This window comes from Anguilla anguilla, chromosome 4 (assembly GCF_013347855.1).
Source record: "Anguilla anguilla isolate fAngAng1 chromosome 4, fAngAng1.pri, whole genome shotgun sequence".
In the NCBI taxonomy this organism is placed as follows: domain Eukaryota; kingdom Metazoa; phylum Chordata; class Actinopteri; order Anguilliformes; family Anguillidae; genus Anguilla; species Anguilla anguilla.
In genome coordinates this window covers 66,494,560-66,517,933 of record NC_049204.1, presented here as the reverse complement: position 1 = coordinate 66,517,933, position 23,374 = coordinate 66,494,560, and the positions used below count along the sequence as shown (strand labels likewise).

The 23,374-nt window shown below is 44.1% G+C and overlaps 4 protein-coding genes across 5 annotated transcripts in view; 2 read left to right on the top strand and 2 right to left on the bottom strand.

The window, feature by feature from the left end:
- Positions 1 to 5,158, top strand: part of LOC118225121 — a 12,467-nt gene extending 7,309 nt beyond the window's left edge. Inside the window, exons 8-13 of the mRNA XM_035413173.1 lie at positions 990 to 1,623; positions 2,223 to 2,318; positions 2,557 to 2,790; positions 2,989 to 3,148; positions 3,806 to 3,856; positions 4,496 to 5,158. Of these exons, the coding sequence (XP_035269064.1) occupies positions 990 to 1,623; positions 2,223 to 2,318; positions 2,557 to 2,790; positions 2,989 to 3,148; positions 3,806 to 3,856; positions 4,496 to 5,022 (1,702 nt within the window). The 3' untranslated portion in view covers positions 5,023 to 5,158. The remainder of the gene's footprint in view (positions 1 to 989; positions 1,624 to 2,222; positions 2,319 to 2,556; positions 2,791 to 2,988; positions 3,149 to 3,805; positions 3,857 to 4,495) is intronic.
- The window catches only part of LOC118225953 (tripartite motif-containing protein 16-like), a 972,804-nt gene that overhangs the window by 709,392 nt on the left and 240,038 nt on the right, over positions 1 to 23,374 (bottom strand). The gene's annotated exons all lie outside the window — the stretch shown is intronic.
- Positions 899 to 23,374, top strand: LOC118225987 (tripartite motif-containing protein 16-like). The gene is made up of 8 exons (XM_035415181.1): positions 899 to 1,014; positions 1,259 to 1,260; positions 19,194 to 19,807; positions 20,212 to 20,307; positions 20,548 to 20,769; positions 20,915 to 21,074; positions 21,910 to 21,960; positions 22,588 to 23,374. The coding sequence occupies exons 3-8, from the start codon at positions 19,217 to 19,219 to the stop codon at positions 23,115 to 23,117; spliced, it is 1,650 nt and encodes a 549-aa protein (XP_035271072.1). The 5' UTR covers positions 899 to 1,014; positions 1,259 to 1,260; positions 19,194 to 19,216; the 3' UTR covers positions 23,118 to 23,374.
- On the bottom strand, positions 8,056 to 16,628 carry LOC118225937 (GTPase IMAP family member 8-like). Of its 2 annotated transcripts, XM_035415067.1 has the most exons (9): positions 16,408 to 16,628; positions 15,989 to 16,285; positions 12,917 to 13,618; positions 12,011 to 12,706; positions 10,969 to 11,787; positions 10,354 to 10,428; positions 9,981 to 10,064; positions 9,787 to 9,870; positions 8,056 to 9,090 (listed from the first exon to the last, which is right to left on the bottom strand). In XM_035415067.1, exons 2-9 carry the CDS (start codon positions 16,020 to 16,022, stop codon positions 8,870 to 8,872), a joined length of 2,715 nt encoding a protein of 904 aa, XP_035270958.1. In that variant the 5' UTR covers positions 16,023 to 16,285; positions 16,408 to 16,628; the 3' UTR covers positions 8,056 to 8,869. The 2 variants fall into 2 exon arrangements, with proteins under 2 accessions (XP_035270958.1, XP_035270957.1); XM_035415066.1 differs by having other exon boundaries at positions 15,989 to 16,628.

The window sequence follows — 23,374 nt, the reverse complement described above, 5'->3', positions numbered from 1 at the left end:
ACAGTGTTAATTCAACTCTATCCGACAACATCTGGTCCCGAGTGGACCCTGGTCACATGACTGTGGAAGTCCTCGCCTGCAGGTTGAGTGGCAGACAGAGATCGGCTCACTGAGAGAGAGCGACTGAGATAAAACAAACCTGGCTGAAAAGCTGAAAAAGCTGAAAGGCTGATAAGTGAGAAAGCTGAAAAGCTTGCTGCCATGTGTTTGCATGAATTTTTACTTTGTTATGTTAGTTTATTATTTTTACCCAGAACCCATGACGGGGAACGATGAAGATTTTTGTTTGCTTGTTTGTATGTTGAATTTTTTCTCTCTCTCTCTCTGAAACCCAGAATAGCCACATTTCTACAGGGGTGTTACCTGTTTGTGACAGGAATAGTTTAAGACTTTTTTTGATCAGCCCAGTCAGTTTTGGTGAATGGAGAAATTTCTGATGACCTGCTAGCTCTGCGACTTTTACGAGTTTGTGAGGTTTAAGCGAGAAAATAAATATGAAGTGAGTCCAATGCAGCTTGTAAAGCAATGTTATACCTCAGAGGCTGTATGTGTATATGATTACTCTTCAAAACAATACATTAGTCTTATTTTTGGTCAGAGCTATTTCCATCTGCACATAGTGTACTACCTGAGGCCATGGTGTAGTTCCATGTTTTCTGTATTATACTCACTGTTTCCATGAATAATTCGGGCAGAAAAATGACCTGTCCACTTATATTATGTATATTATCTGTGCATTTCTGACTGGGGTACTCAGATCAGATGCACATGTAGTACATCCTATGCATGTGCACACAGCCCTTTACTGCTCACAATACACACACAGTCCTTCAATAAATCTGCCCTTTGACCCCTAAGATTAAATATTTCCTCAGGAATGTGCACTCTTTGCTCAGCCTGCTCTGCTCAGCCTGGCCTCAGTCCAACACCACACCTCCTGCAGCTGTGGGCAGAACCAGGAAGTCACTCCCACTCTCTCCGTCACGCAGTTTCAGAGAAACGAAACTTAACTCTGTCAGTGCGAGCAGTAAAATGGCTGAAGGTGGAGGTTTACTGGATCAGGACCAGTTGAGCTGTGCGATCTGTCTGGATCTACTGAAAGATCCAGTGACTATTCCCTGTGGACACAGTTTCTGTATGGGCTGTATTAAGGGCTGCTGGGATCAGGATGATCATACAGGTGTTCACAGCTGTCCCCAGTGCAGAGAGACCTTCATCCCAAGGCCTGTATTAAGAAAAAGCACTATGCTGGCTGAAGTGGTGGAGAAACTGAAGAAAACTGGACTCCAAGCTGGTCCTCCTGCTCACTGTTACGCTGGACCTGGAGATGTGGCGTGTGATGTCTGCACTGGGAGAAAGCGCAAAGCCGTCAAGTCCTGTCTTGCTTGTCTGGCCTCTTACTGCGAAACTCACCTCCAGCCTCACTATGAATCTTCTGCCTTTAAAAAGCACAAACTGGTCAAAGCCACTGGAAACCTGCAGGAGAAGATCTGCTCTCATCATGACAAACTGCTGGAGGTTTACTGTCGTACTGATCAGCAGTGTATCTGTCTGCTGTGTGTGATGGATGAACACAGCGGGCATAAAACAGTCTCAGCTGCAGCAGAAAGGACGGAGAAACAGGTAAGGATTGACATTTTTGTCAAGGACGGAGTGTAGCACAGTGGGTAAGGAACTGGGCTTGTAACCGAAAGGTCGCAGGTTCGATACCCTTGAGCAAGGTACTTAACCTGCATTGCTTCAGTATATATCCTGCTGTATAAATGAATACAATGTAAAAATGCTACGTAAAAAGTTGTGTAAGTCGCTCTGGATAAGAGCGTCTGCTAAATGCCTGTAATGTAATGTTTAACCAGCAGTTTTCAACATGCCAGAAAATAACAGCTGTTTGCTTTAATACAAATTTTTAAATTAGCCGCTTCCCGTAAATTAGCGTAATATTTTCTGACTTCAAAAGTGAAAAAGTCACACTGTTGAAATGCCAGTGCACTTTAGAAACAATTAAATTGGTTTGTCCACTATAATTGTATTTGTCCCCTAAAGTATTTCCGTCTGGCTGGCAGAACCTCTGCTGTGGAGAAAAATGCATCAAATGAAACCTTAACCACTGTACATCAAACACGTAAAAGTATTCATTTTAATTTAGAATTTGAAAATGTAGTTGACACATTCAGCCTCGTTATATGATAATTTATTTTCCCAGTTATATATCTTATCTGCAGAAGCAGCTGGGGGCGACACAGAGAGAATTCCAGCAGAGAATCCAGGAGAGAGAGAAGGAGCTGCAGGACCTGAGACAGACTGTGCAGTCACTCAAGGTGGGTACTGACCAGAGGAGAAGACACCAGCTGGCTGCTGGAAGAGCCATTTCAGGGCTCAGTCAGGGCTCTCCTCCAGTCAGCCAGTGAGGAGCTCAGTATTGGGTCACTTTCCAGCCCTGTGGGGCTCAATCCCACTGAGCCACACTGTGGGGAACAGGCTGTCTGGGGTCCCAGTAAGAGCTGAGTGAAAGGCCTTGTTAAAATGTACAGCCCTTCTCTCTCTGTCTCCTAACAGCGCTCTGCACAGGCAGCAGTGGAGGACAGCGAGAGGATCTTTACTGAGCTGATCCGCTCGATTGAGAGAAGGCGGTCTGAGGTGAAAGAGCTGATCAGAGATCAGGAGAAAGCGGAAGTGAGTTGGGCTGAAGGACTCCTGGAGCGACTGGAGCAGGAGATTGCTGAGCTGAGGAGGAGAGATGCTGAGCTGGAGCAGTTTTCACACACAGAGGATCACATCCAGTTCCTCCAGGTAACATCACTGGCTCTCTGACAGTCTGCACTATGTACATTGTACAGACATGGTGAGGTGTGATCCTCATTTACAATGATTTTCCCCTCAAATATACGCAGAAATCATTTATTGAGACTGTTTTTTGTATGTCTGTGTGCCTGTATGTCTCTCTGTGTCCCTGTCTGAATGTCTGATTTTCTGTCTGTGTCTCTGCAGAGCTGTGAGTCTCTCTGTGCCCCTGTTGGACCTGAAGACTTACCCAGCATCGCTGTCAGTCCACACGTCTCTTTTGAGGCTGTGAGGAAATCTGTCTCTGAACTGAAAGAGAGACTGGAGGATGTTTTCACGATGGAGTTGATCAAAGTACCAGGAAAAGGTTTGTAGACACACTCTGCTGCAGAAAGTGTGCTTAGTCACTTTATAAGGCTAGGGGATAACCCAAAATATTTTCAATCAAAAGCTTTGTTTGAACTTCAGGGAACAAAGTATGACTTTCTGAAAGGGAACAGGGCAGCAGTGTAGTATATTGGGTAAGAAACCGGGCTTATACAGTAACATGAACGTCACAAGTTCGATTTCCCAGTTGGACACTCCCATCTTACCCTTGAGCAAGGTACTTAACATGCATTGCTTCAGTATCTATCCAGCTGTATAAATGGATGCAGTGTAAATGCTGTGTAAAGGTTGTCTAAGTTGCTCTGGTTAAGAGTGCCTGCTAAAAGCCTGTAATGTAATGTTTTGGCTCATTTTTTACTTGGTAGGATGCAAGATATTGTGGAGATAAGAGAGGAGACAACACATTTAAGAAAAATTCCTCTTAGAGCTGCCAACAGAAGATCTTCTAATATTCAGTAGTTTTCTCGTAAAATGATTCCATCTTGTCTCCTCTCATCGCATCTTTACTCAGTTTTAGGGTGATAAATAACTGAGTCTGATTCTGACACTGCATTCTGGATAGCTTTCAGTTTCTTCAGGAAATAATGAAACAAGGTAAGCTTTAGGGGCTCAACTTTGTTGTGATCTCCCCTTACAGCGAAAGAAGTCAATATTCTAGAGCCCAAGACCAGAGACGACTTCTTACAATGTGAGTCTGTGATTAAACCTAAATAAAAGAATGAATATAGGTAATATGAAGTAAAAGATTATTTCTATGATTCTTAATATCCATAACGGACTTGCTTTAGGGATCTCATACATCTTCTCCTCCATCAGATCCCTGTTAATTCAGCTGCAGGCCTCCTGGTATTAAACATATGGGTCATATATGATAATACATGTCCTGCAGTCAGAGCTGGCTGGGGGCATAAATGCTCTGTACTGTCATTTAGGGCCACAACCATCCATGGGCCACACAATTCAAGCTCTATATGTTAAAGCAAAAAACATTTTAATTGTGCAATAATCACAGTAAGGAGCGATTTTCATATTTGATGGTGTTGTTCTTGCGCTGGATTCCTGGTACGTGATCACTGCAAACACAACACAAAAACCAAATTATTAATTTTGATATAATAGTGATTGATTAATTAAATACTTTGGAGGAATACATAACTGAAGGGAAAGTACCTGAAATAAGATACAATTGCCTTTGGAATTACCTAGATTTCTGCATTAATTAATCATTAAATGTGTCGCAATAATTGACAATAACACTCTGCTTGAAGTAATAACACACAAACAATTGAAATTTTCATGTCTTCACTGATCTCTTCTCCTCCAACAGATGCCTGTCAGCTCACACTGGACCCCAACACAGCACATCAATGCCTCCGTCTGTCTGAGGGGAACAGAGAGGTGACTTATGTGGGAGAGATCCAGTCATATCCTGATCATCCAGAGAGATTTGAGGACTTTGCCCAAGTTCTGTGCAGAGAGGGTCTGTCTGGACGCTGTTACTGGGAGGCTGAGTGGAGTGGGGGTGAGGTTGAGATAGCAGTGTCATATAAAGAGATAAGCAGGAAAGGAGAGGGTCATGACTGTGTTCTGGGAGGCAATAACAAGTCCTGGAGTCTGCGCCGTAATGCTCTTTACTGTTTCTGGCACAATAATGAGGAAACTGGAATCCCTGTTCCCCCCCCCTCCAGAATAGGAGTGTACCTGGATCACAGGGCAGGAACTCTGTCCTTCTACAGCGTCTCTGACACAATGACCCTCCTGCACAGAGTCCAGACCACATTCACTCAGCCCCTCTATCCAGGGTTTTGGGTTTATACTTCTGGATCCTCTGTACAACTGTGTGATCTGAAATGAGGCAGGGAGTGAATGCGAAGATCAGCTGTAATTAAAGTGAGGGAAAAACACTGAAATGCGACAGAAAATGAGTTCAATTAAATGAAATATTGAACTTTAAAAGATTAACTGGTTGAAATAAAAATGGAATCCAGACCACATTCACTCAGTTCTGGGGTTTGCTTGCACTCTCATCACGTTTACAGTGACTATCTTATTTTAGTTTGCTGTCACGGCCAAGATTCAGTTCAAGGTGTTTTATAATTCTGTCTGCTGCTTCTTTTTGGATTGATTATGTAATGATGCTGGGAAATTGGGCATTGATTAATAAAAATAATAAAATTAATAAAAATAATCATCTGCATTCACCAGTTTTTCTTTTGGAGGAGTTCCAGGACACCGGTTCTCATGAGACCAGAGGCCTGCATGCACTGATTGGTCTGGGCTGGTGTCCTGAAATGGTATTGGTCAGGACTGGGACCAGAGATAGAACCCGAGAGAATTGAATGAGGTGGAGGAGAAGGTGCACATTCAGTCCTCACCACAAGATGGTGCCAGAGAGCCTTGTATGAGAGGCGCTTTGAGAAGAGGTCAGAAATATATGAGATGCTCCATTAGATTTTTTTCTCTTTAAATCTCGTCCTTTAATAGACTATGTTTTATAAATTTTAAATACACTTATTTCTCTCTCTGATATTTCATGCAATTTAATCATATTTATTAAAAGTTGTGTTTTGAATGCAATAGATGAATATGTAAAGAACATAAGAATAAGGACATGAGAATTTTTCATGATGAGAATAGACCATTCAGCTCCTCTAGTCTGATAATTCACCTGCAAACTAGAGAGCATCCAGCACTGCATCAAGCCTGGATCTGAGCTCCCAGAGTCTCTGCCTCTGCTACAAGACTTGGCAAAGTGTTCTACAGATTTACATCTCCGTGTGAAAGAAAGTATCCTGTTATCAAGGTGAACTTTACCATGCCTGATTACCATCTATAGCTCCCTCTGTTCTGCTGACAGGACTCAACCTGAAATATGTACAGCCATCAGAATAGGTGACAACACTGACGGTGTATATGAGGGCTGCCCATCCCTGCTCCTGGAGGCCCTTCATCCCACAGGTTTACATTTAAACTCCACCATGGCACAACTTATTCTCAGTTCCTGATCTGCTGGCCCAGAACTCGTCCCTGTGCTTGTCCATCATCTTCTTCAGCGTCTTCATCACCAGTCACTCTCTCTCTGACACACTTGGAGAAAAAGAGCTTTTTACTCCTCTTTCACTTTTCACATTACATGCAAGTGGATTTAAGTCAACAATTCTATCCTTCTCTAAAAATACTAATGTGCTGTAAATTTATTCTACTAATTAGCAGCTCATGAATATCTCTAGCTGTTGAATGAGACGTGCTTTGTTAGGGTTGGAAGTGAAAACCTACAGGATCTCCAGAAACAGAGTTTGACACTCCTGATTTAAATACAAATCAAGACCACATTCGCTCATCTCATCTATCCAGTTTTTGCATTATCATCATGTTTATGACTCCAGGCCTGTTTATGGTCAAGACTGAAATTGAAAGAAACTTTATAATCTGCACAGGTGGAGATGTGTCTTTGGCTATAAGTGGCATATAAAACACATGACATACATAAAACACATAGGCCATTTACTCATAAATACTCATTGTAAACTGTCCGAAAAGATTTGCAAATATGCATCCATACAGTACATCGCATTCCACTGCATTCAGTTGAAGGGTCACCAGCAGAACTCCAGGAGCGACAGGACCTGGACTAGAAGCCGTGTAGAGCAGGTGGTGAGGGCTGGGGAGCTGTGGTGGGATTGGTCGGGGTGGGGGGTCCTGAGATGTGATTGGCCAGGGCTGGGGAGCTGCGGTGGGATTGGTCGGGGTGGGGGGTCCTGAGATGTGATTGGCCAGGGCTGGGGAGCTGCGGTGGGATTGGTCGGGGTGGAGGGTCCTGAGATGTGATTGGCCAGGGCTGGGGAGCTACGGTGGGATTGGTCGGGGTGGAGGGTCCTGAGATGTGATTGGCCAGGGCTGGGGAGCTGCGGTGGGATTGGTCAGGGTGGAGGGTCCTGAGATGTGATTGGCCAGAACGAGGTCCGGTGCACATATATGAATGGGGCAGTGTAAACGCAGCAGTTTAGCTATTTAAAAACACAACAGTATGAGGCAGTCATAAAACACTCAAACACGTGGCAGTTGATGGCTAATGGATTAGAGGATTGAGGGCTGTTTGCTGTGCTAATGTTAGCCTGCAGAAACAGTGAGCCTGTCATGAAGACCGTAATGAAGCTGGAATAATGTGGGCACATAGGGTAGATAGAGGGGGGATGTGGAAGAGGGGAATGGGAATCAGGGTGGATAAGTGGGGGGGGTATGTTTTCTGAGGAAATTGGTCTTCAGGTTATTCTGGAAGGTAGGGAGGGGCTCTGCTTTCCTGACTGAGGGGGGCAGGTCGCTCCTGTATTGGGGAGTCAGTAGGACTGAGGGGGGCAGGTCGCTCCTGCATTGGGGAGTCAATAGGACTGAGGGGGGCAGGTCGCTCCTGCATTGGGGAGTCGGTAGGACTGAGGGGGGAGGTCACTCCTGCATTGGGGAGTCAGTAGGACTGAGGGGGGGCAGGTCGCTCCTGCATTGGGGAGTCAGTAGGACTGAGGGGGGCAGGTCGCTCCTGCATTGGGGAGTCAGTAGGACTGAGGGGGGCAGGTTGCTCCTGCATTGGGGAGTCAGTAGGACTGAGGGGGGAGGTCGCTCCTGCATTGTGGAGTCAGTAGGATTGAGGAGTCAGGCCATCACAGGGAGGGGAGAGCCAGGTGCCCGGGGGCAGCATGAGTTTGTCTGACTTCCTGTTTATATTTGAATGGGGCACTCTGCAGATAGCTCACTTCCTGTGTCTGTTGTTGTAGTCTGTGCCCATAATGTTATATCAGCTGTTCAGAAACTGGAGAAAATTACACAGTAAAATGAGAAGTGTAAACCTGATAAATATTAATGTAGTAATGTTTATTTGTATTTTAGAGTGTGTATCAGTAAGAGTTACAGGTACTCAACACAGTTAAATGACAAGTGTTAATTCAACAAAAACAGTGTTAATTAAACTCTAACTGATAACATTTGGTCCAGAGTGGACGCTGAACATTTTACTGTAGAAAACATTGGGGTAGACATTTTTTCTCACTCTTTTTTTTACAAAAAGAATATGGGATATGGAGAACACCTGTTACTTTACGTTTGAACAGAAAACTTTAACAGGTCTCTGGTCCGGAATGAACTAATGAATTTTTCTTCATTTTAAAACCTCTGTAAACTGGGACACCGCCAAAATCCCTGACGGTGCCCCTATTTACAGTACACCCCTGCTGCTGGTGATTCAGCCAGCAGGGGGCAGTCTACACACCGAATCATGCAGGAAACCCACTGTCCAAAGGTAGTGATGGGGACACTGTGCTGTAGAAGGTCCAGCCTTCTAGGTGAGATTGTGAAGAAAAAGGTTCAAAGTTTTAAGAGTCCTGACACATTGAGTCATTAAAGATCACATGGTTGTTTCATAAACATTAGAGAATGTTGATACCCTGTGTCTTGTTCAAATTTTACAAATGGCCACCCCACACATGGTGACCTAAACAGCCCCCTCTGCAGTGGACTAGCTACACAGCCCCATGGTTTCCATCAGGGCACCGAGGCCCACTGCAGGGTTCTCCTACTCATCCTGATGGCTAGCAAGCTAAGCTAGCCCCCCAGGCTATCTAAAGGCTAGGACACTGGGACTGATTGAGAAACACCATCCCAGCTGACTGCCCCCTTCTGAGAGAAGTGAGTCCCTAGTGTCCTGCCTCTGCTACCGGCTTCCTGTGCCGGGAGGAAGTGCTGCGTCGCTCTCGGCCGGGTACTCCGAGATGGTTAAGGACCGAAGGGAACCCAAGCGGGAAGTAATTCCGGAATCTTGTCCAGTCGAGGCGGTTGAGAAGGTGGAGGGCGACCAAGACTGGCGTCTCTTCCTCAGGGCTTCCTGCGGGCCTGTAGTGCTCTCTGTCCGCATCTGCTCAGTGCTGCCACCTACTGTCAAACCACACAGCAACAGGCTCAGTTATGACTGACAGCTGCACATGTGTGTCTGCAAAACTATAATGTGAATGTGCATAACTTCACCAAAAATAGGATATTCAGTGTGTGTTTATTGCAGTTAAATGGTGGAGATTAATAATTGATTGCATTTACTGAGGAATTAATGAATGATACAGACACACAAAAATCTTTACTGATTTTTGGGAAGAAAATATTTCAACGACTCACAATAAGGACTACATCAGTTACCTTTGATTTTGAAGTTTTACTGAGAATTTTTTTTAAAGTGTAGCCTACTTATGGAAGTTCTTCTCTAAATGTACTTTGTGTGTGTGTGTGTGTGTGTGCGTGCGTGCGTGTGTGTGTGAGTAACATGTTCATTGATGAGGGCATGTGTCTGAGACGTGTGATTTCAGTTTGCCAGAATGAAAACATTTTGATATCATTAGCCTGATTTTTACGTTAGGTGTAGATCCCTGGTGCGGGATGTACCCAGAATAAAACCTGTTTTGGGCTGAAATTATTGAACGTAAACTCTGTCAGATGTAGAACAATGAAACACACAGAAGAATATAAGTAGGCTCTATGGAATATTAATGGGCTATACGGAATGTATGTACCGTATGTGGAATATTGTATATGTAGGCTGATGTGTGTGCAGATGGGGGATGCTTCAGATGCATCACTTACTGCTGGGTGGGCCAAACTCAAGGCTGTTTCTCCTCCGGAAATGCAGGTTCGAGCTGCTATTCTGAGAATCCATCCCTTCACTCACTGTGAAACCACACAGCAACAGGCTTGGTTATGACCGGCAGCTACACATGCGTTTCTGCAAAACTATAATGTGAATGTACATCACTAACACATCAGTAAGCATCACTTACTGCTGGGTGGGCCAAACTCAAGGCTGTTCCTCATCCAGAAACGGAGTTTCCAGCCTCGACTCTGAGAGACCATCCCTTCGCTCACTGTCCAATCACACAGCAACAGGTTCAGTCAGCACAGGCATCTATACGTGCGTTTCCACAGGATTAACATGCACCTAACTGAAATAACCTGCTGATGCCCACAATGAGACAGACTTGGAATGCTAGGGGAGTGACTGTATCAATCCCAGTTCTAACATTCCGCCAACACTCTGCTCCAGATGTAGCACATACAGGTAGACCATGCAGATGGTGGCCTAACACAGCTGATGAGCTACAGGTAGACTATGCAGATGGAGTCCTAACACAGCTGATGAGTGATATGACTCACGTTTTTGCGGGTAGTTGTCTTGACTTGTCTTCTCCTCATTCTTTCTCTGTTCCTTCCGAATTTTTCTTTCCTTTGCTGTAAAACACAACATTAATGCATTTACTTTTCAATCTGACAGATCCTCCAGGTCTGACTTTAAGGAACTGCCTGAGAGTAGGAGTATGCCGTGTAACTTCCTGTATAAATCAACCAATAGTTGCCTTGTGTTCTATTCTAGAATAGTTAGGTTCCATTATGTCAAATCTACAGACAGAAATTTCAGAGAAGCCTATTTAAGTTCCACCCTGGGGTGCTCTGACTACGTCAGCGGCTCTCAGACTGTTAATTTTTGTTTTTGTTTCAGTGGAGCTATCACTTAATTATGCAGAGCTTATGATTGAGTATTGATCTGGATTTTTATTTTCATCAATGCATTAAAATGTATTTATAAATAAAAGCCATTTATTTTCATGACCTTAAAATTAGGCAAATCAAGAGCCAAATCAGGTGGGGTGGGTCCCTGGGGAACTGATTGAAGTGAGTGACATTTTTAATGGGTGCTCTTGAAGAGAGAATAAATTAGATGAAAAGTAGTGTAGTGTACACACAATTTTACAATGTTATCAGTGTACTCACAGGGCAGAGCAGTGGAAGGCTTGATTTTTAATTTAGCTGGCTGTTTGCCTTTCACTGATGAGTCTCCAAACTTCTCAAAGAGTTCTTTCTCTCTCCTCCTCCATTCCTCCTCAAATTGTTCTTTCAGTTCTTTTTCCCTCCAGTTCATTTCCTCCACATAGCATACTTTCATTTCCTCAGCCACCTTCCTCTTTAGCATGTTCTCCACCTCGCGGTAGACCTGACTCATGTCCGGAGAGAACTGCTCCCCATCATTTCCCGCCACCATCTCCTCCATCTTCTCCAGCAGCTCTGCCACCTGAGCGCCATCGCCCCTGTTCTTGTTGTTGAAGAGCTGGTACCTGTTCCCGCATTTCTCCACCACCCACTGGAGGGGCCAGCCCTCCCTCTCTATGTGCTGCTCCACGCTCGTCTCTCCCAGTCTGTCCCCGTAGGTGAACAGCACGATGGTGTGTCTCCAGACTTCCTCACCAAGACAGCACAGGTGGTCCTCCAGCGCCCTCCTGTGTCTCTCTCTGTAGGCCACGTCTACAGGGATGACCAGGAGGACAGTATGGGGCCCTGGGAGGCACAGAGACAGTCCCCTCATGATCTCTTTGTCCTGCTCCAAGGTGCACCTTGCCGAATTATCCCACCAGCCTGGGGTGTTCACAACTGTGAGCCGTCTCCCAAAAACCACGCCCTCTTCTATCTCACAACACGCGGTTTCGCAGCTGGGGAACGCATCCCGGTCCAACATGGTCGTCCCCACCGCGTTCTTCCCCGATGATTTCTGCCCCATCAGGACCACCTTCATCTCAGGAAGATGGATGTTTGTCCCTACAATGTCAATCAACATGAAACAGACAGTCATTGCTTATCCTCACCACCATATAGAGTTTCACCACAGCTGAGGGGAGTTCTTTTAAGTGAGAACCCATCAAAGTCAGCTCTTTACAATTTACTTTCAGGATATGAAAGTTCAAGATCATATTACAGTTCTGCAACTACGTTCCACTCTTACCTTGACCACGTGCAGTCATGACATTGAAAATGAACTCACCTTGGAATCTCTTCCTCTGTTCCTTGGCTTTTGTCATCCTCCGCTTGGCTTTCTCCTCCACGGCCTTCCTGTCCTCCTCGATGGACTGCAGGGCTCTCCCATCCACCTCATGGAAGCTCCCGCCATTTCCCGCCACCACCTCCTTCATCTTCTGCAGCAGCTCTGCCACCTGAGCCTTGTTGTCCTTGTTCTTGTTGTCGAGGGCGTGGTACCTGTTCCCACACTTCTCCACCAGCCACTGAAGAGCCTTCCCTTCCTCCTCTATGTGCTGCTCGATGGACTTGGCTCCGAGCCAATCAGCTCTGGAGAATAAAATCATGGTGCGGTTCCAGGCACGCCCACTGATGAGCTGAAGGTGTTCCTCCACAGCTTCTCTTTGCCTCTCGGTGAAGGCCACATCCGTGTCGATGACCAGCAGGAAGACATGGGGTCCCGGCGGACACAGAGACGCACTGCGTGTCAGTTCCTGTTTCCCCTGCTTGGTAGTGTCGCGGACAGAGAAACCTTGCCACCAGCCGGGAGTGTCGACTATGGTTATGGCCGTCCCTTCCACACAAGCGCGTTTCACCACAGACTTCAAGGTCCCTTTCTTAATGTCAAACTCCTCGCTGCCCAGGATTGTGTTCCCCGACGCGCTCTTTCCAGCGTTTCTGCTCCCCAGCAGAACCACCCTGAGTTCTGTGGGCTGCTCTGCCCCTGAAAGAAAGAAAACTGAAAAATGACAACTGTAGAGACAGCTGAGAGAAGGCACGAGAGCACAAGATTAAGAACTTTTGATGGGAATGTTTTAAAGGGCATATCCTGAGAAGCTAATATTTAGAGTCATTTACATATAAAGTCAACTATTTTTTGCAGTAATTTTGGAGCCATTTGCTCTGCATCTGAGTCATGTGGAAGTGACCTTACCCTGGAGGAGTCTACTCAGCTCCTCTCTGCGTTTGTCTGTCTGCATCTTCCTTTCTGTTGCCTTTGCTTCCACCTCCATCTTCTTCGTCAGGATCATTTGACGAGTGCTTTCATCAACTTCAAAATGGCCGCCATTGTTTTCTGCCACCATCTCCTCAATCTTGTCCAGCAGCTGTGAGACCTGAGTGGGATCTTCCCTGTTCTTGTTGTTGAGAATATGGAATCTATTTCTGCATTTATCTGTCAGCCATTGCAGAGCATCTCCTTCTGTCTCTATGTGCTCCTCGATGCTTTTTTCTCTCAGCCAGTCACCGCAGGTGAACAGCACCATAGAGTATTTCCAGACTTTGTCGCCCAGGAGCGTCAGGTGGTCCACCAGCGATCTCCTGTGTTCCTCGGTGAAGGCTGAATCCACAGGAACAACCAGGAGGAAGGCGTGGGGTCCGGGAGGGCACTTGCACACACTTTGCTTGATCTCTCGTCTGTCCGCCTCTGTGGTTTCCCTGAGAGACAAATGACCTTTCCACCCGGGCGTATCAACCAGGATCAGCTTCCTGCCAGCCACTGTTGCATGCCGGTCGTCGCTCTTTGCTGTTCTTTGTCTTCCGGATTCGAACCTCTCTTCTCCCAGGATGGTGTTTCCTGCTGAACTCTTCCCACCCCATCTTCCTCCCAGCAGAACAATCCTCAGCTCTTTACTCTCTGCAGAGTGCAAACAGAGAATCGAGAACCATTTAGCGCTAAATGCTGGAACACAAAACTGCTAAACTGCTACCTAAATTGGCTATGATATTGGAGCAACCTTTATCCTAGGGTTCACCCTTCATGACATTACATTACATTACATTACATTATAGGCATTTAGCTGACGCTCTTATCCAGAGCGACTTACAACAGTGTAACCAAACTCAGGATCAAGTCCACTTAAGTCCATTGAATAAAATGCAGATAAAAAGCCTTTACTATAGTAGCATACAGTAAGGAGAAACAAGATAGTCTGAACCAAAAAATTTTTTTTTTTTTTTTTTTTTTTTTTTTTTTTTTTTAATAGTTATGGGAGAGGGTTTAGGGAAGAGGAGAGAGGTATACAGAGAAGAGGTGCGTCTTGAGTTTCCGTTTGAAGGTGCTCAGACACTCTGCTGTTCTGACCTCCACTGGAAGATCGTTCCACCATCGTGGGGCCAGAACTGCAAAGAGTCGAGACCTTGTTGCTGCTCGTGTAGGGGGAGGAATCAGCCGCCCTGTAGTAGCCAAATGCTGCTTATTGTTCTGCAACCACCCACAGAACAAAAGCTGCAGCAGAGCCTGGCATTGCTTGAGAAATGTTGTCAGAACTGGACCCTGGCAGGACATGAGAAGAAGTGTAATTTTTAACCTTTTATAGAGTAGTTTTTTTGGAATGTTTATTTGGAATTCAGAAGCCAGTGTTCCAGAGCTCCATTGCTCTCAATTACCAGAAGTGATCGTTACATCAGCATTAGAATGTTCAGTTCTAATCACATCTTTCATAACATTTTTGTGATATCACATTTCACACGGTTAAAAGAACAAGGCCTCGGGGATGCAGACTCATGCTCACTCTTGGAGATAAAATATTGGAATACTGTACATATTTAGGAAGAGAAGAAACTTCAGCTTTGGGGTGAAAAACTAAAATAGAAGACACAAAGCATAATACCAAAAAAGACGCTTTTCAGAACCGATGTGATCACAGAACTGTGTCTCGAAAATTAGGCACAGCCCACAGTACTTCCCCACCAATCAGAAACAAGAAGATTACGATGAATTACAATGACCCAAGATATTTTCTTCCCTGTTCCTTGTTGTTTACTGTAAGTATGCAGAGCCGTTTCAGGCCACACCCCTTCCTTAATGACTTCCTCATATTCCATGATGAATATTCTTATTTTGATCACTGCAATAAATTACCTCCACAGCAATGTGTAATGTTTTTCTGGAGGTCATTTGACTGATTCGTTTGGTTGTATGTGTACTGAAGAAATCCAAAGCTCTCATATAAAGTTACAATAGAATAATTTGACAGGACTGGGTTTCTGATTACAAGCATGCAGATGCATTCAATGCAAATGCTGCTTAAAAGGGAAGAAGACAGGACTCCCCCAATCTCTGAACAATGTCTGCACAATTTAAACGATCTTTTTAGCAAGCAAGGGCTGTACGGCCTCCATATCCTGTCCCGCTCATGCACGTCACGTTCTATAACCAAAACAAAATAAAAAAAACAAAAACAAAAACAACAGTAGTCATGAAATCACACCTGAGAAACTATGATTATTTGCTAGCCAAAAATTTGTGAAGGCTAAGAAGTTGGATCCTGCAAAGTATTGTGTATGAGGAGCACAAAAATTTCTGATCTCTTAGAGTTTCACTCTAGAAGTGCTTCACTTCAAAGTAAACGTGAGTGCAACTGGAATGTTTGTGGGAAGTGGTTACGCACTGAACCACAGAGACTTGTTTTTCCTGTTCTGTTAATTAATGCGCGGCTTCTGAAGTAGATCATTAACACATGAGATCAACATGTAAAAGCAACACACAGAATCGCTGTGTAGAAACAAGCCCTTATTTCATGCGTGATGTTTTCCAGTGTGGAAACATTCTGCACAAAGGTCTAGTATAATCACACTAGCCAAACGTCTCAGTACAGGTAATCACACTAACCTAAAGTTTTTGTACAGGTAATCACAATAACCAAAATGAGATCCAATAACACATCATTTTCATAAATCAATTTGTACTTATGGTACTATGGCAGCTTTGCTTTTGATAATTTGTCAAATATACAACCATATACAACAGTTCTTCACTGTAAAAAAACAGTGCTTTTTATACAGTAAATACTGCAATACTTCACTGAAAAAACACAGTGCCTTTTTACATTGCGGTATCTATTGCTAATTTGAACAACATGCAGGTGGAACAGACCCATTTCACTGGATGACAAACAGGCAGGGACAGGTGATATGTATATAACTGCTGTAATTATTAAAAGGAGAATAAATGTTTTCTGCCATTTCACAGCCATTCCCACCAGGTGAAAACTTCCAGACTCACCATCGTTTCTCAGTAGCGACGAGTCAGTTGCCATTTGTTTTCTTCTGTTGCCCCCGTCGGTCCGTGGACACTTGACTCTGCCTAAAAGATTTTTCTGTTTTTAAATCAGCTGATTTTGAATGAGAGTGCAGATGTGATAAAGTAGAAGTCTGCTGCGCTGGATTCGCTTCGCTGATACGGCCTCCGCTCAGTGCTCTCTTTGGGAGGAGGCAAAACCCTGTTGTGTCTAAATCCCGCGGTCAGATCCAGCAGAATGAGGAGGAACAGGTTTGATGAGTGTGACACTGTGCTGTGCACCTGGGAGGGACAGAGTGAGCAAACACAGGTAAATGCGTTTAAGCCAGGTGGGACTGGGTGAGTCACGTTCCACGGCAGGATTGGGGGTTTAGGCTTCTGGACCCCCCGCTGGCCTCAGATACCTGTTGCCTGGGGAAACGCAGTGATATGATCCTCCCGTTGAGCAGGAAGGGGCGCCTGCCACAGGTGCAGCAGAGCTTCTGCCTCCGATTGTCCCTGTACCCCCTCTCTCACCCAGTCCACCCACAACGAGACTGCAGGTTAGCAGGGAAGAGGAGGAGGGACTTCATGTGGAGAGGAATTCCAATAGGAAAGATGCAAATGGTGTGTGACCCTTATGAAAATCATTTACACACTGTCCACTCCCCCTGAGTGCACGGTTTCATAAGAGTGATTTTGTACTCAGGTGAAAGGGTTGGATTAAAAAGGTTTGTTTGCTTCGCCACAGAGAGCAGATCAAGAAACACAAACCTGTCTCTCAGACCTTCCTGCTCATTGGTGCGTTGGCATGTAATCTGACCCTGTTTCAGAAGTGTGGGCAGGAAGTACAAGAGAAGAGGTGTGTTTTGGCTTGGAGGGGGGGGGGGGGGGTGGCGGGGTGGTGGGGGGTGGGGGGGTGGCTGGTGTTTCCCGTAAGACACCGAGAGGAACGAATGGAATGTGTTTACAGTCATTATCATGTGCTCCGGGAAAAGACGACAGAAAATGCCACCTGTCAACTTCCACCATATTTAATGTCATCTTAAAAAATCTGACTTGGGGGGGCGGGCACACTGAGCATATATGTTTGATTGGCATGTAGAAGCATTCAGTGAGAATTCAGTCAGAAAATACTCTTTTCACAGAGTATTGGGTTTGCTGGCCATTCACCTGCAGTCAGTCTGGAGAAGATTTAAGAGCAACAGATAACAGAGATAACAGCAGTTATTGTTGTTCTCTTGATTTCTCTGTGAGTTATTAATTTTCAAATTAATAGTTATGAATACACACAAAAAATTCAAAATTCAGATCAAGAAATGACTATAAAATAGTGGATCCAGACCATCGAAAAGGACGCTTCTAGTTTAATTATCAGATTATTATTTGCGATAAAAACTCTTGTGGAGCAAATAAGGAAATAAAAAGAAAGAAGAGAACATGGCATCTAGAGGTTCACAACCTATAGAGAGCAATTTCTTTCTACAAACAAATAGCTCAGTGCTTTATTTATTCATTTCATTAATTATTTATTTACTTATTTACTTACTTATTTTCATGTAAAATACATGAAAGATCAAAAGGAAAGAAGAAACATTCATCTTTAACCCTGTTTTAAACAGTTAAAGATGTGCATTTCTCAGTTAGCTCCCTCACATTGTTCCAGAGAACAAATTCAGAGAGAATTTCCTCATAGTGATACAATACAGAAAGCATTTTTTATTTCAGAATTTAAAACCCTACTATATCAACTGTGTAACTATTAGACATTTTGTTTAACAAATATCAAATGGCTAATTTTCAAATAATGACATTTTCACCATGAAACAATAAGAAACAGATTAATAATAACAGGTAATGACCAAAAACCTACTGAATAATCTGGAAAAATAATCAGTATTAATCATTATTAATAATCAAGTTCATCTATAAATAGCCAGGCGAAGATGAAGAACAGTGATGCAACTACAAAACAAAAACACCTGTCAAAGACAGTGGTTTCACTTGAAAAAAAACCCTAAACAAAAAGAGATGTCACTTTTGGAATCCCCTATGAGTGCAGTGACATCACAGGCGAGAGAGAGAAAGAAACTCCTCCTTCCTGGGGCCCGAGGTTGGCCTCCTAACTCTGGTGGAGTGGTCCTGTGAAGCAGGGGTCCTCAGTCTCATCCAGAAAAGGCGGGTGCGGGTGCAGGCTTTAGTGTTTTATTAATTTATTTATTGACCTTTATGTATACAGGGTCGGTAGACTGAGCATGACATGCTCTCTTACAGCAATGCACTGCGAAGAGTGGACCCTGGTCACATGACTGTGGAAGTCCTCGCCTGCAGGTTGAGTGGCACACACAGAGATCGGCTCTCACTGAGAGAGAGCGACTGAGATAAAACAAACCTGGCTGAAAAGCTGAAAAAGCTGAAAGGCTGAAAAGCTTGCTACCGTGTGTTACTTCAGTTAATTATTTTTACCCAGAACTCACAAGGGAGAATGGTAAAGATTTTTATTTGTTTGTTTGTTTAATATACTCTATCTCTCTCTTTCTCTCTCTCTCGCTCTCTCTCTGAAAACCAGAAGAGCCACTTTTCTGCAAGGGTGTCACCTGGTGTGTAACTGGAATGGTTCAAAACGTTTCTTGATCGGATCAATAAGTTCTTCTGTGCAGAGTAGAATGTATTAAATAAAAGGATAACTTTCAGAGGGGTATTTGTGAGTTTGTGTGTTTTAAGCAGGAAAATAAAGGTCAAGTAACTCCAAAACATTATTATTCTTCAAAAATCACATTTAACCTTATTTTGGGCTGGAACTACTTCCTGTTGCACATGCAACTGAAACCACAGAGCCATTTCATTTCTGTATAATATTCACTGTTTCCATTCATAATTAGGTCAACTTTGGGCAGGAAAATTACCTGTCCACTTATATTACATGTATTATGTGTGCATATCTGGGGTACTCAGATCTGATGCACCTGTAGTACATCTATGCATGTGCACACAGGCCGTTACTGCTCACAATACACACACAGACCTTAAATAAATAAACCCTTTGACCCCTAAGATAAAATATTTCTCAGGAATCTGCGCTCTCTGCTCAGCCTGCTCTGCTCAGCCTGGCCTCAGTCCAACACCACACCTCCTGCAGCTGTGGGCTGAACCAGGAAGTCATTCCTACTCTATCTGTCACGCAGTTTCAGAGAAACAAAACTTAACTCAGTCTCTGTCAGTGTGAGCTGTGAAATGGCTGAAGCTGGAGTTTTACTGGATCAGGACCAGTTCAGCTGCCCGATCTGTCTGGATCTACTGAAGGATCCGGTGACTGTTCCCTGTGGACACAGTTACTGTTTGGGCTGTATTAAGGGCTACTGGGATCAGGATGCTCATACTGGTGTCTACAGCTGTCCCCAGTGCAGAGAGACCTTCACCCCAAGGCCTGATTTAAGAAAAAACATCATGTTTGCTGAAGTGGTGGAGAAACTGAAGAAGACAGGACTCCAAGCTGCTCCTCCTGCTCACTGTTACGCTGGACCTGGAGACGTGGTGTGTGATTTCTGCACTGGGAGAAAGCGCAAAGCCGTCAAGTCCTGTCTGGTGTGTCTGGCCTCTTACTGCGAAACTCACCTCCAGCCTCACTATGAATCTCCTGCCTTTAAGAAGCACAAACTGGTCAAAGCCACTGGAAACCTGCAGGAGAAGATCTGCTCTCATCATGACAAACTGCTGGAGGTTTACTGTCGTACTGATCAGCAGTGTATCTGTTATCTGTGTACGATGGATGAACACAGAGGCCATGATACAGTCTCAGCTGCAGCAGAAAGGACTGAGAAACAGGTAAGGACTGACATTTTTAACCAGCAGTTTTCAACATGCCATAAAAGAACAGCTGTTTGCTTTAATACAAATTTTAAAATTAGCCGCTTCCCGAAAATTAGCATAATATTTTCTGACTTCAAAAGTGAAAAAGTAGCACTGTTGAACTGCCAGTGCACTTTAGAAACAATTTAATTGTTTTGTCCACTATAATTTTATTTGTCCCCTAATGTGAGAACCACAAAAGTATTTCCCTCTGCCTGGCAGAGCCTCTGCTGTGGAGAAAAATGCATCAAATGAAACTTTAAACCACTGTACATCAAACATGTACAAGTATTAATTTTAATTTAGAATGTGAAAATGTAGTTGAAACATTCAGTCTTGATATATGATAAGAAATAACTGGGAAAATAATCTATCTACAGAAGCAGTTGGGGGCGACACAGAGAGAATTCCAGCAGAGAATCCAGGAGAGAGAGAAGAAGCTGCAGGATCTGAGACAGGCTGTGCAGGCATTCAAGGTGGGTACTGACCAGAGGAGAAGATAACAGCTGGCTGCTGGAAGAGCCATTTCAGGGCTCAGTCAGGGCTCTCCTCCAGTCAGCCAGTGAGGAGCCCAGTGTTGAGCCACTTTCCAGCCCTGTGGGGCTCAATCCCACTGAGCCACACTGTGGGGAACAGGCTGTCTGGAGTCCCAGTAAGAGCTGAGTGAAAGGCCTAGTTAAAATGTACAGCTCTCCTCTCTCTGTGTCTCCTAACAGCAATCTGCACAGGCAGCAGTGGAGGACAGCGAGAGGATCTTTACTGAGCTGATCAGCTTCATTGAGAGAAGGCGCTCTGAGGTGAAAGAGCTGATCAAGGCTGAAGTGAGTCGGGCTGAAGAACGCCTGGAGCGACTGGAGCAGGAGATGGCTGAGCTGAGGAGGAGAGACGCTGAGCTGGAGCAGTTTTCACGCACAGAGGATCACATCCATTTCCTCCAGGTAACTTCACTGGCTCTCTGACAGTCTGTACTATGTACATTGTATATACCTTGTGAGGTGTGTTCCTCATTTACAAAATTTGTCCTGGCATTTGCACAGGAATCTCTATTGAGAAAATGCTGTCTGTCTGTCTGTTTCTCTGCAGAGCTGTCAGTCTCTCTGTGCCCTTCCTGGACCTGGAGACTTACCCAGGATCACTGTCAGTCCACACGTCTCTTTTGAGGCTCTGAGGAAATCTGTCTCTGAGCTGAAAGAGCGACTGGAGGACGTCTGCAAGGAGGAGTTGATCAGAGTATCTGGAGAAGGTTTGCAGACAAACCCTGCCACAGATAGTTTGCTTATCCACTGCATATAACACACTGGTCAGGTGCTCTACTAAGATTTGCTTTCACATCACGAAAAGAACTTTCATAGGTTACATATTAATAACAGGGGTGAGTGATACTTCAGTCTGTGTCACAGGCTATATATGTGACCGAGTCACTTTTAAATTCCTTGCCAGCTCTGCTGGACCAAAAGTTTTATGCATTTTCTGTGTGAATTGGACCTGTGTGAGACCTACAAAGCACCCAATATGTAAGATAAGGCACTATAACTTAAAAGATTTTTGTTCAGAGATCTGTTTAACCTTCAGGGAACCAAATATGTTTTTTGGGAGGAAATGTAGTATAATGGGTAAGGAGCTGGGCTTGGACGGTGCTGTTGTACCCTTGAGCAAGGTACTTAACCCGCATTGCTTCAGTATATATCCAGCTGTGTAAATGGATGCAATGTAAATGTTATGTTAAAAGTTGTGTAAGTTGATCTGGATAAAAGCATCAGCTAAATGCCTGTAATGTAATGTTTTGGCCCATTTTTTGATCAGTAGGATACAAGATACTGTGGAGATATGAAAGGAGACAACAAATTTAAGACAAATTCCTCTTAGAGCTGCCAACAGAAGATCTTCTAATATTCAATATTTTTCTTGTGAAATGATATCATCTTGTCTCCTCCCATCGCATCTTTACTCAGTTTTAGGATGATAAATAACTGAGTCTGATTCTGACACTGCATTCTGGATAGCTTTCAGTTTCTCCAGGAAATAAAGAAACAAGGTAAGCTTTAGGGGCTCATCTTTGTTGTGATCTCCCCTTACAGCGAAAGAAGTCAATATTCTAGAGCCCAAGACCAGAGAGGACTTCTTACAATGTGAGTCTGTAATTAAACCTAAATTAAAGAATGAATATAGGTAATATGATGATTCTTAATATCCATAACAGACTTGCTTTAGGGATCTCGTACATCTTCTCCTCCATCAGATCCCTGTTAATTCAGCTGCAGTCCTGCTGGTATTAAACATATGGATCGTATATGATAATACATGTCCTGCATTCAGAGCTGGCTGGGGGCATAAATGCTCTATGCTGTCATTTAGGGCCACAACCATCCATGGGCCACACAATTCAAGTTCTATATGTTAAAAAAAAAAAAAAAGATTTTAATTGTGCAATATTCACAGTAAGGAGCGATTTTCATTTTTGATGGTGTTGTTCTTGTGCTGGTTTCCTGGTACGTGATCACTGCCAACACAACAACACAAAAACCCAATAATTAATATTGATATAATAGTGATTGAATATTGAATACAATGGAGGAATACATAACTGAAGGGAACGTATCTGCAATAAAATACAGTTGCCTTTGGAATTATCTAGATTTCTGCATTAATTAATCATTAAATGTGTCACAATAATTGATAATAACACTCTGCTTGAAGTAATAACACACAAACAATTGAAATTTTCATGTCTTCACTGATCTCTTCTCCTCCAACAGATTCCTGTCAGCTCACACTGAACCCCAACACAGCACATCAACGCCTCCGTCTGTCTGAGGGGAACAGAAAGGTGACCTGTGTGGAAGAGATCCAGCCATATCCTGATCATCCAGACAGATTTGACTACTGGCCCCATGTGCTGTGCAGAGAGGGTCTGTCTGGACGCTGTTACTGGGAGGCTGAGTGGAGTGGGGATGCGGTTTCTATAGCAGTGTCATATAAAGAGGTCAGCAGGAAAGGGCGGGGTGGTGACTGTGGTCTGGGACATAATAACAAGTCCTGGTGTTTGTGCCGCGCTTACGGCCGTTATTTTTTCATGCACAATAATGAGGGCCCTGATATCCCTGGTCCCCCCTCCTCCAGAATAGGACTGTACCTGGATCACGGGGCAGGAACTCTGTCCTTCTACAGTGTCTCTGACACAATGACCCTCCTGCACAGAGTCCAGACCACATTCACTCAGCCCCTCTATCCTGGGTTTTCGGTTCGGAATTATGAATGCTCTGTAAAACTGTGTGATCTGGTATGAGACAGGGAGTGAATGCGAAGATCAGCTGTAATTAAAGAGAGGGGAATACACTCAAATGCGACAGAAAATGAGTTCAATTAAATGAAATATTGAACTTTAAAAGATTAACTGGTTGAAATAAAAATGGAATCCAGACCACATTCACTCAGTCCCTCTATCCTGGGTTTTGGGTTTATACTTTTGGATCCTCTGTAAAACTGTGTGATCTGGGATGAGGCAGGGAGTGAAGGGAAGATCAGCTGTAATTAAAGAGAGGG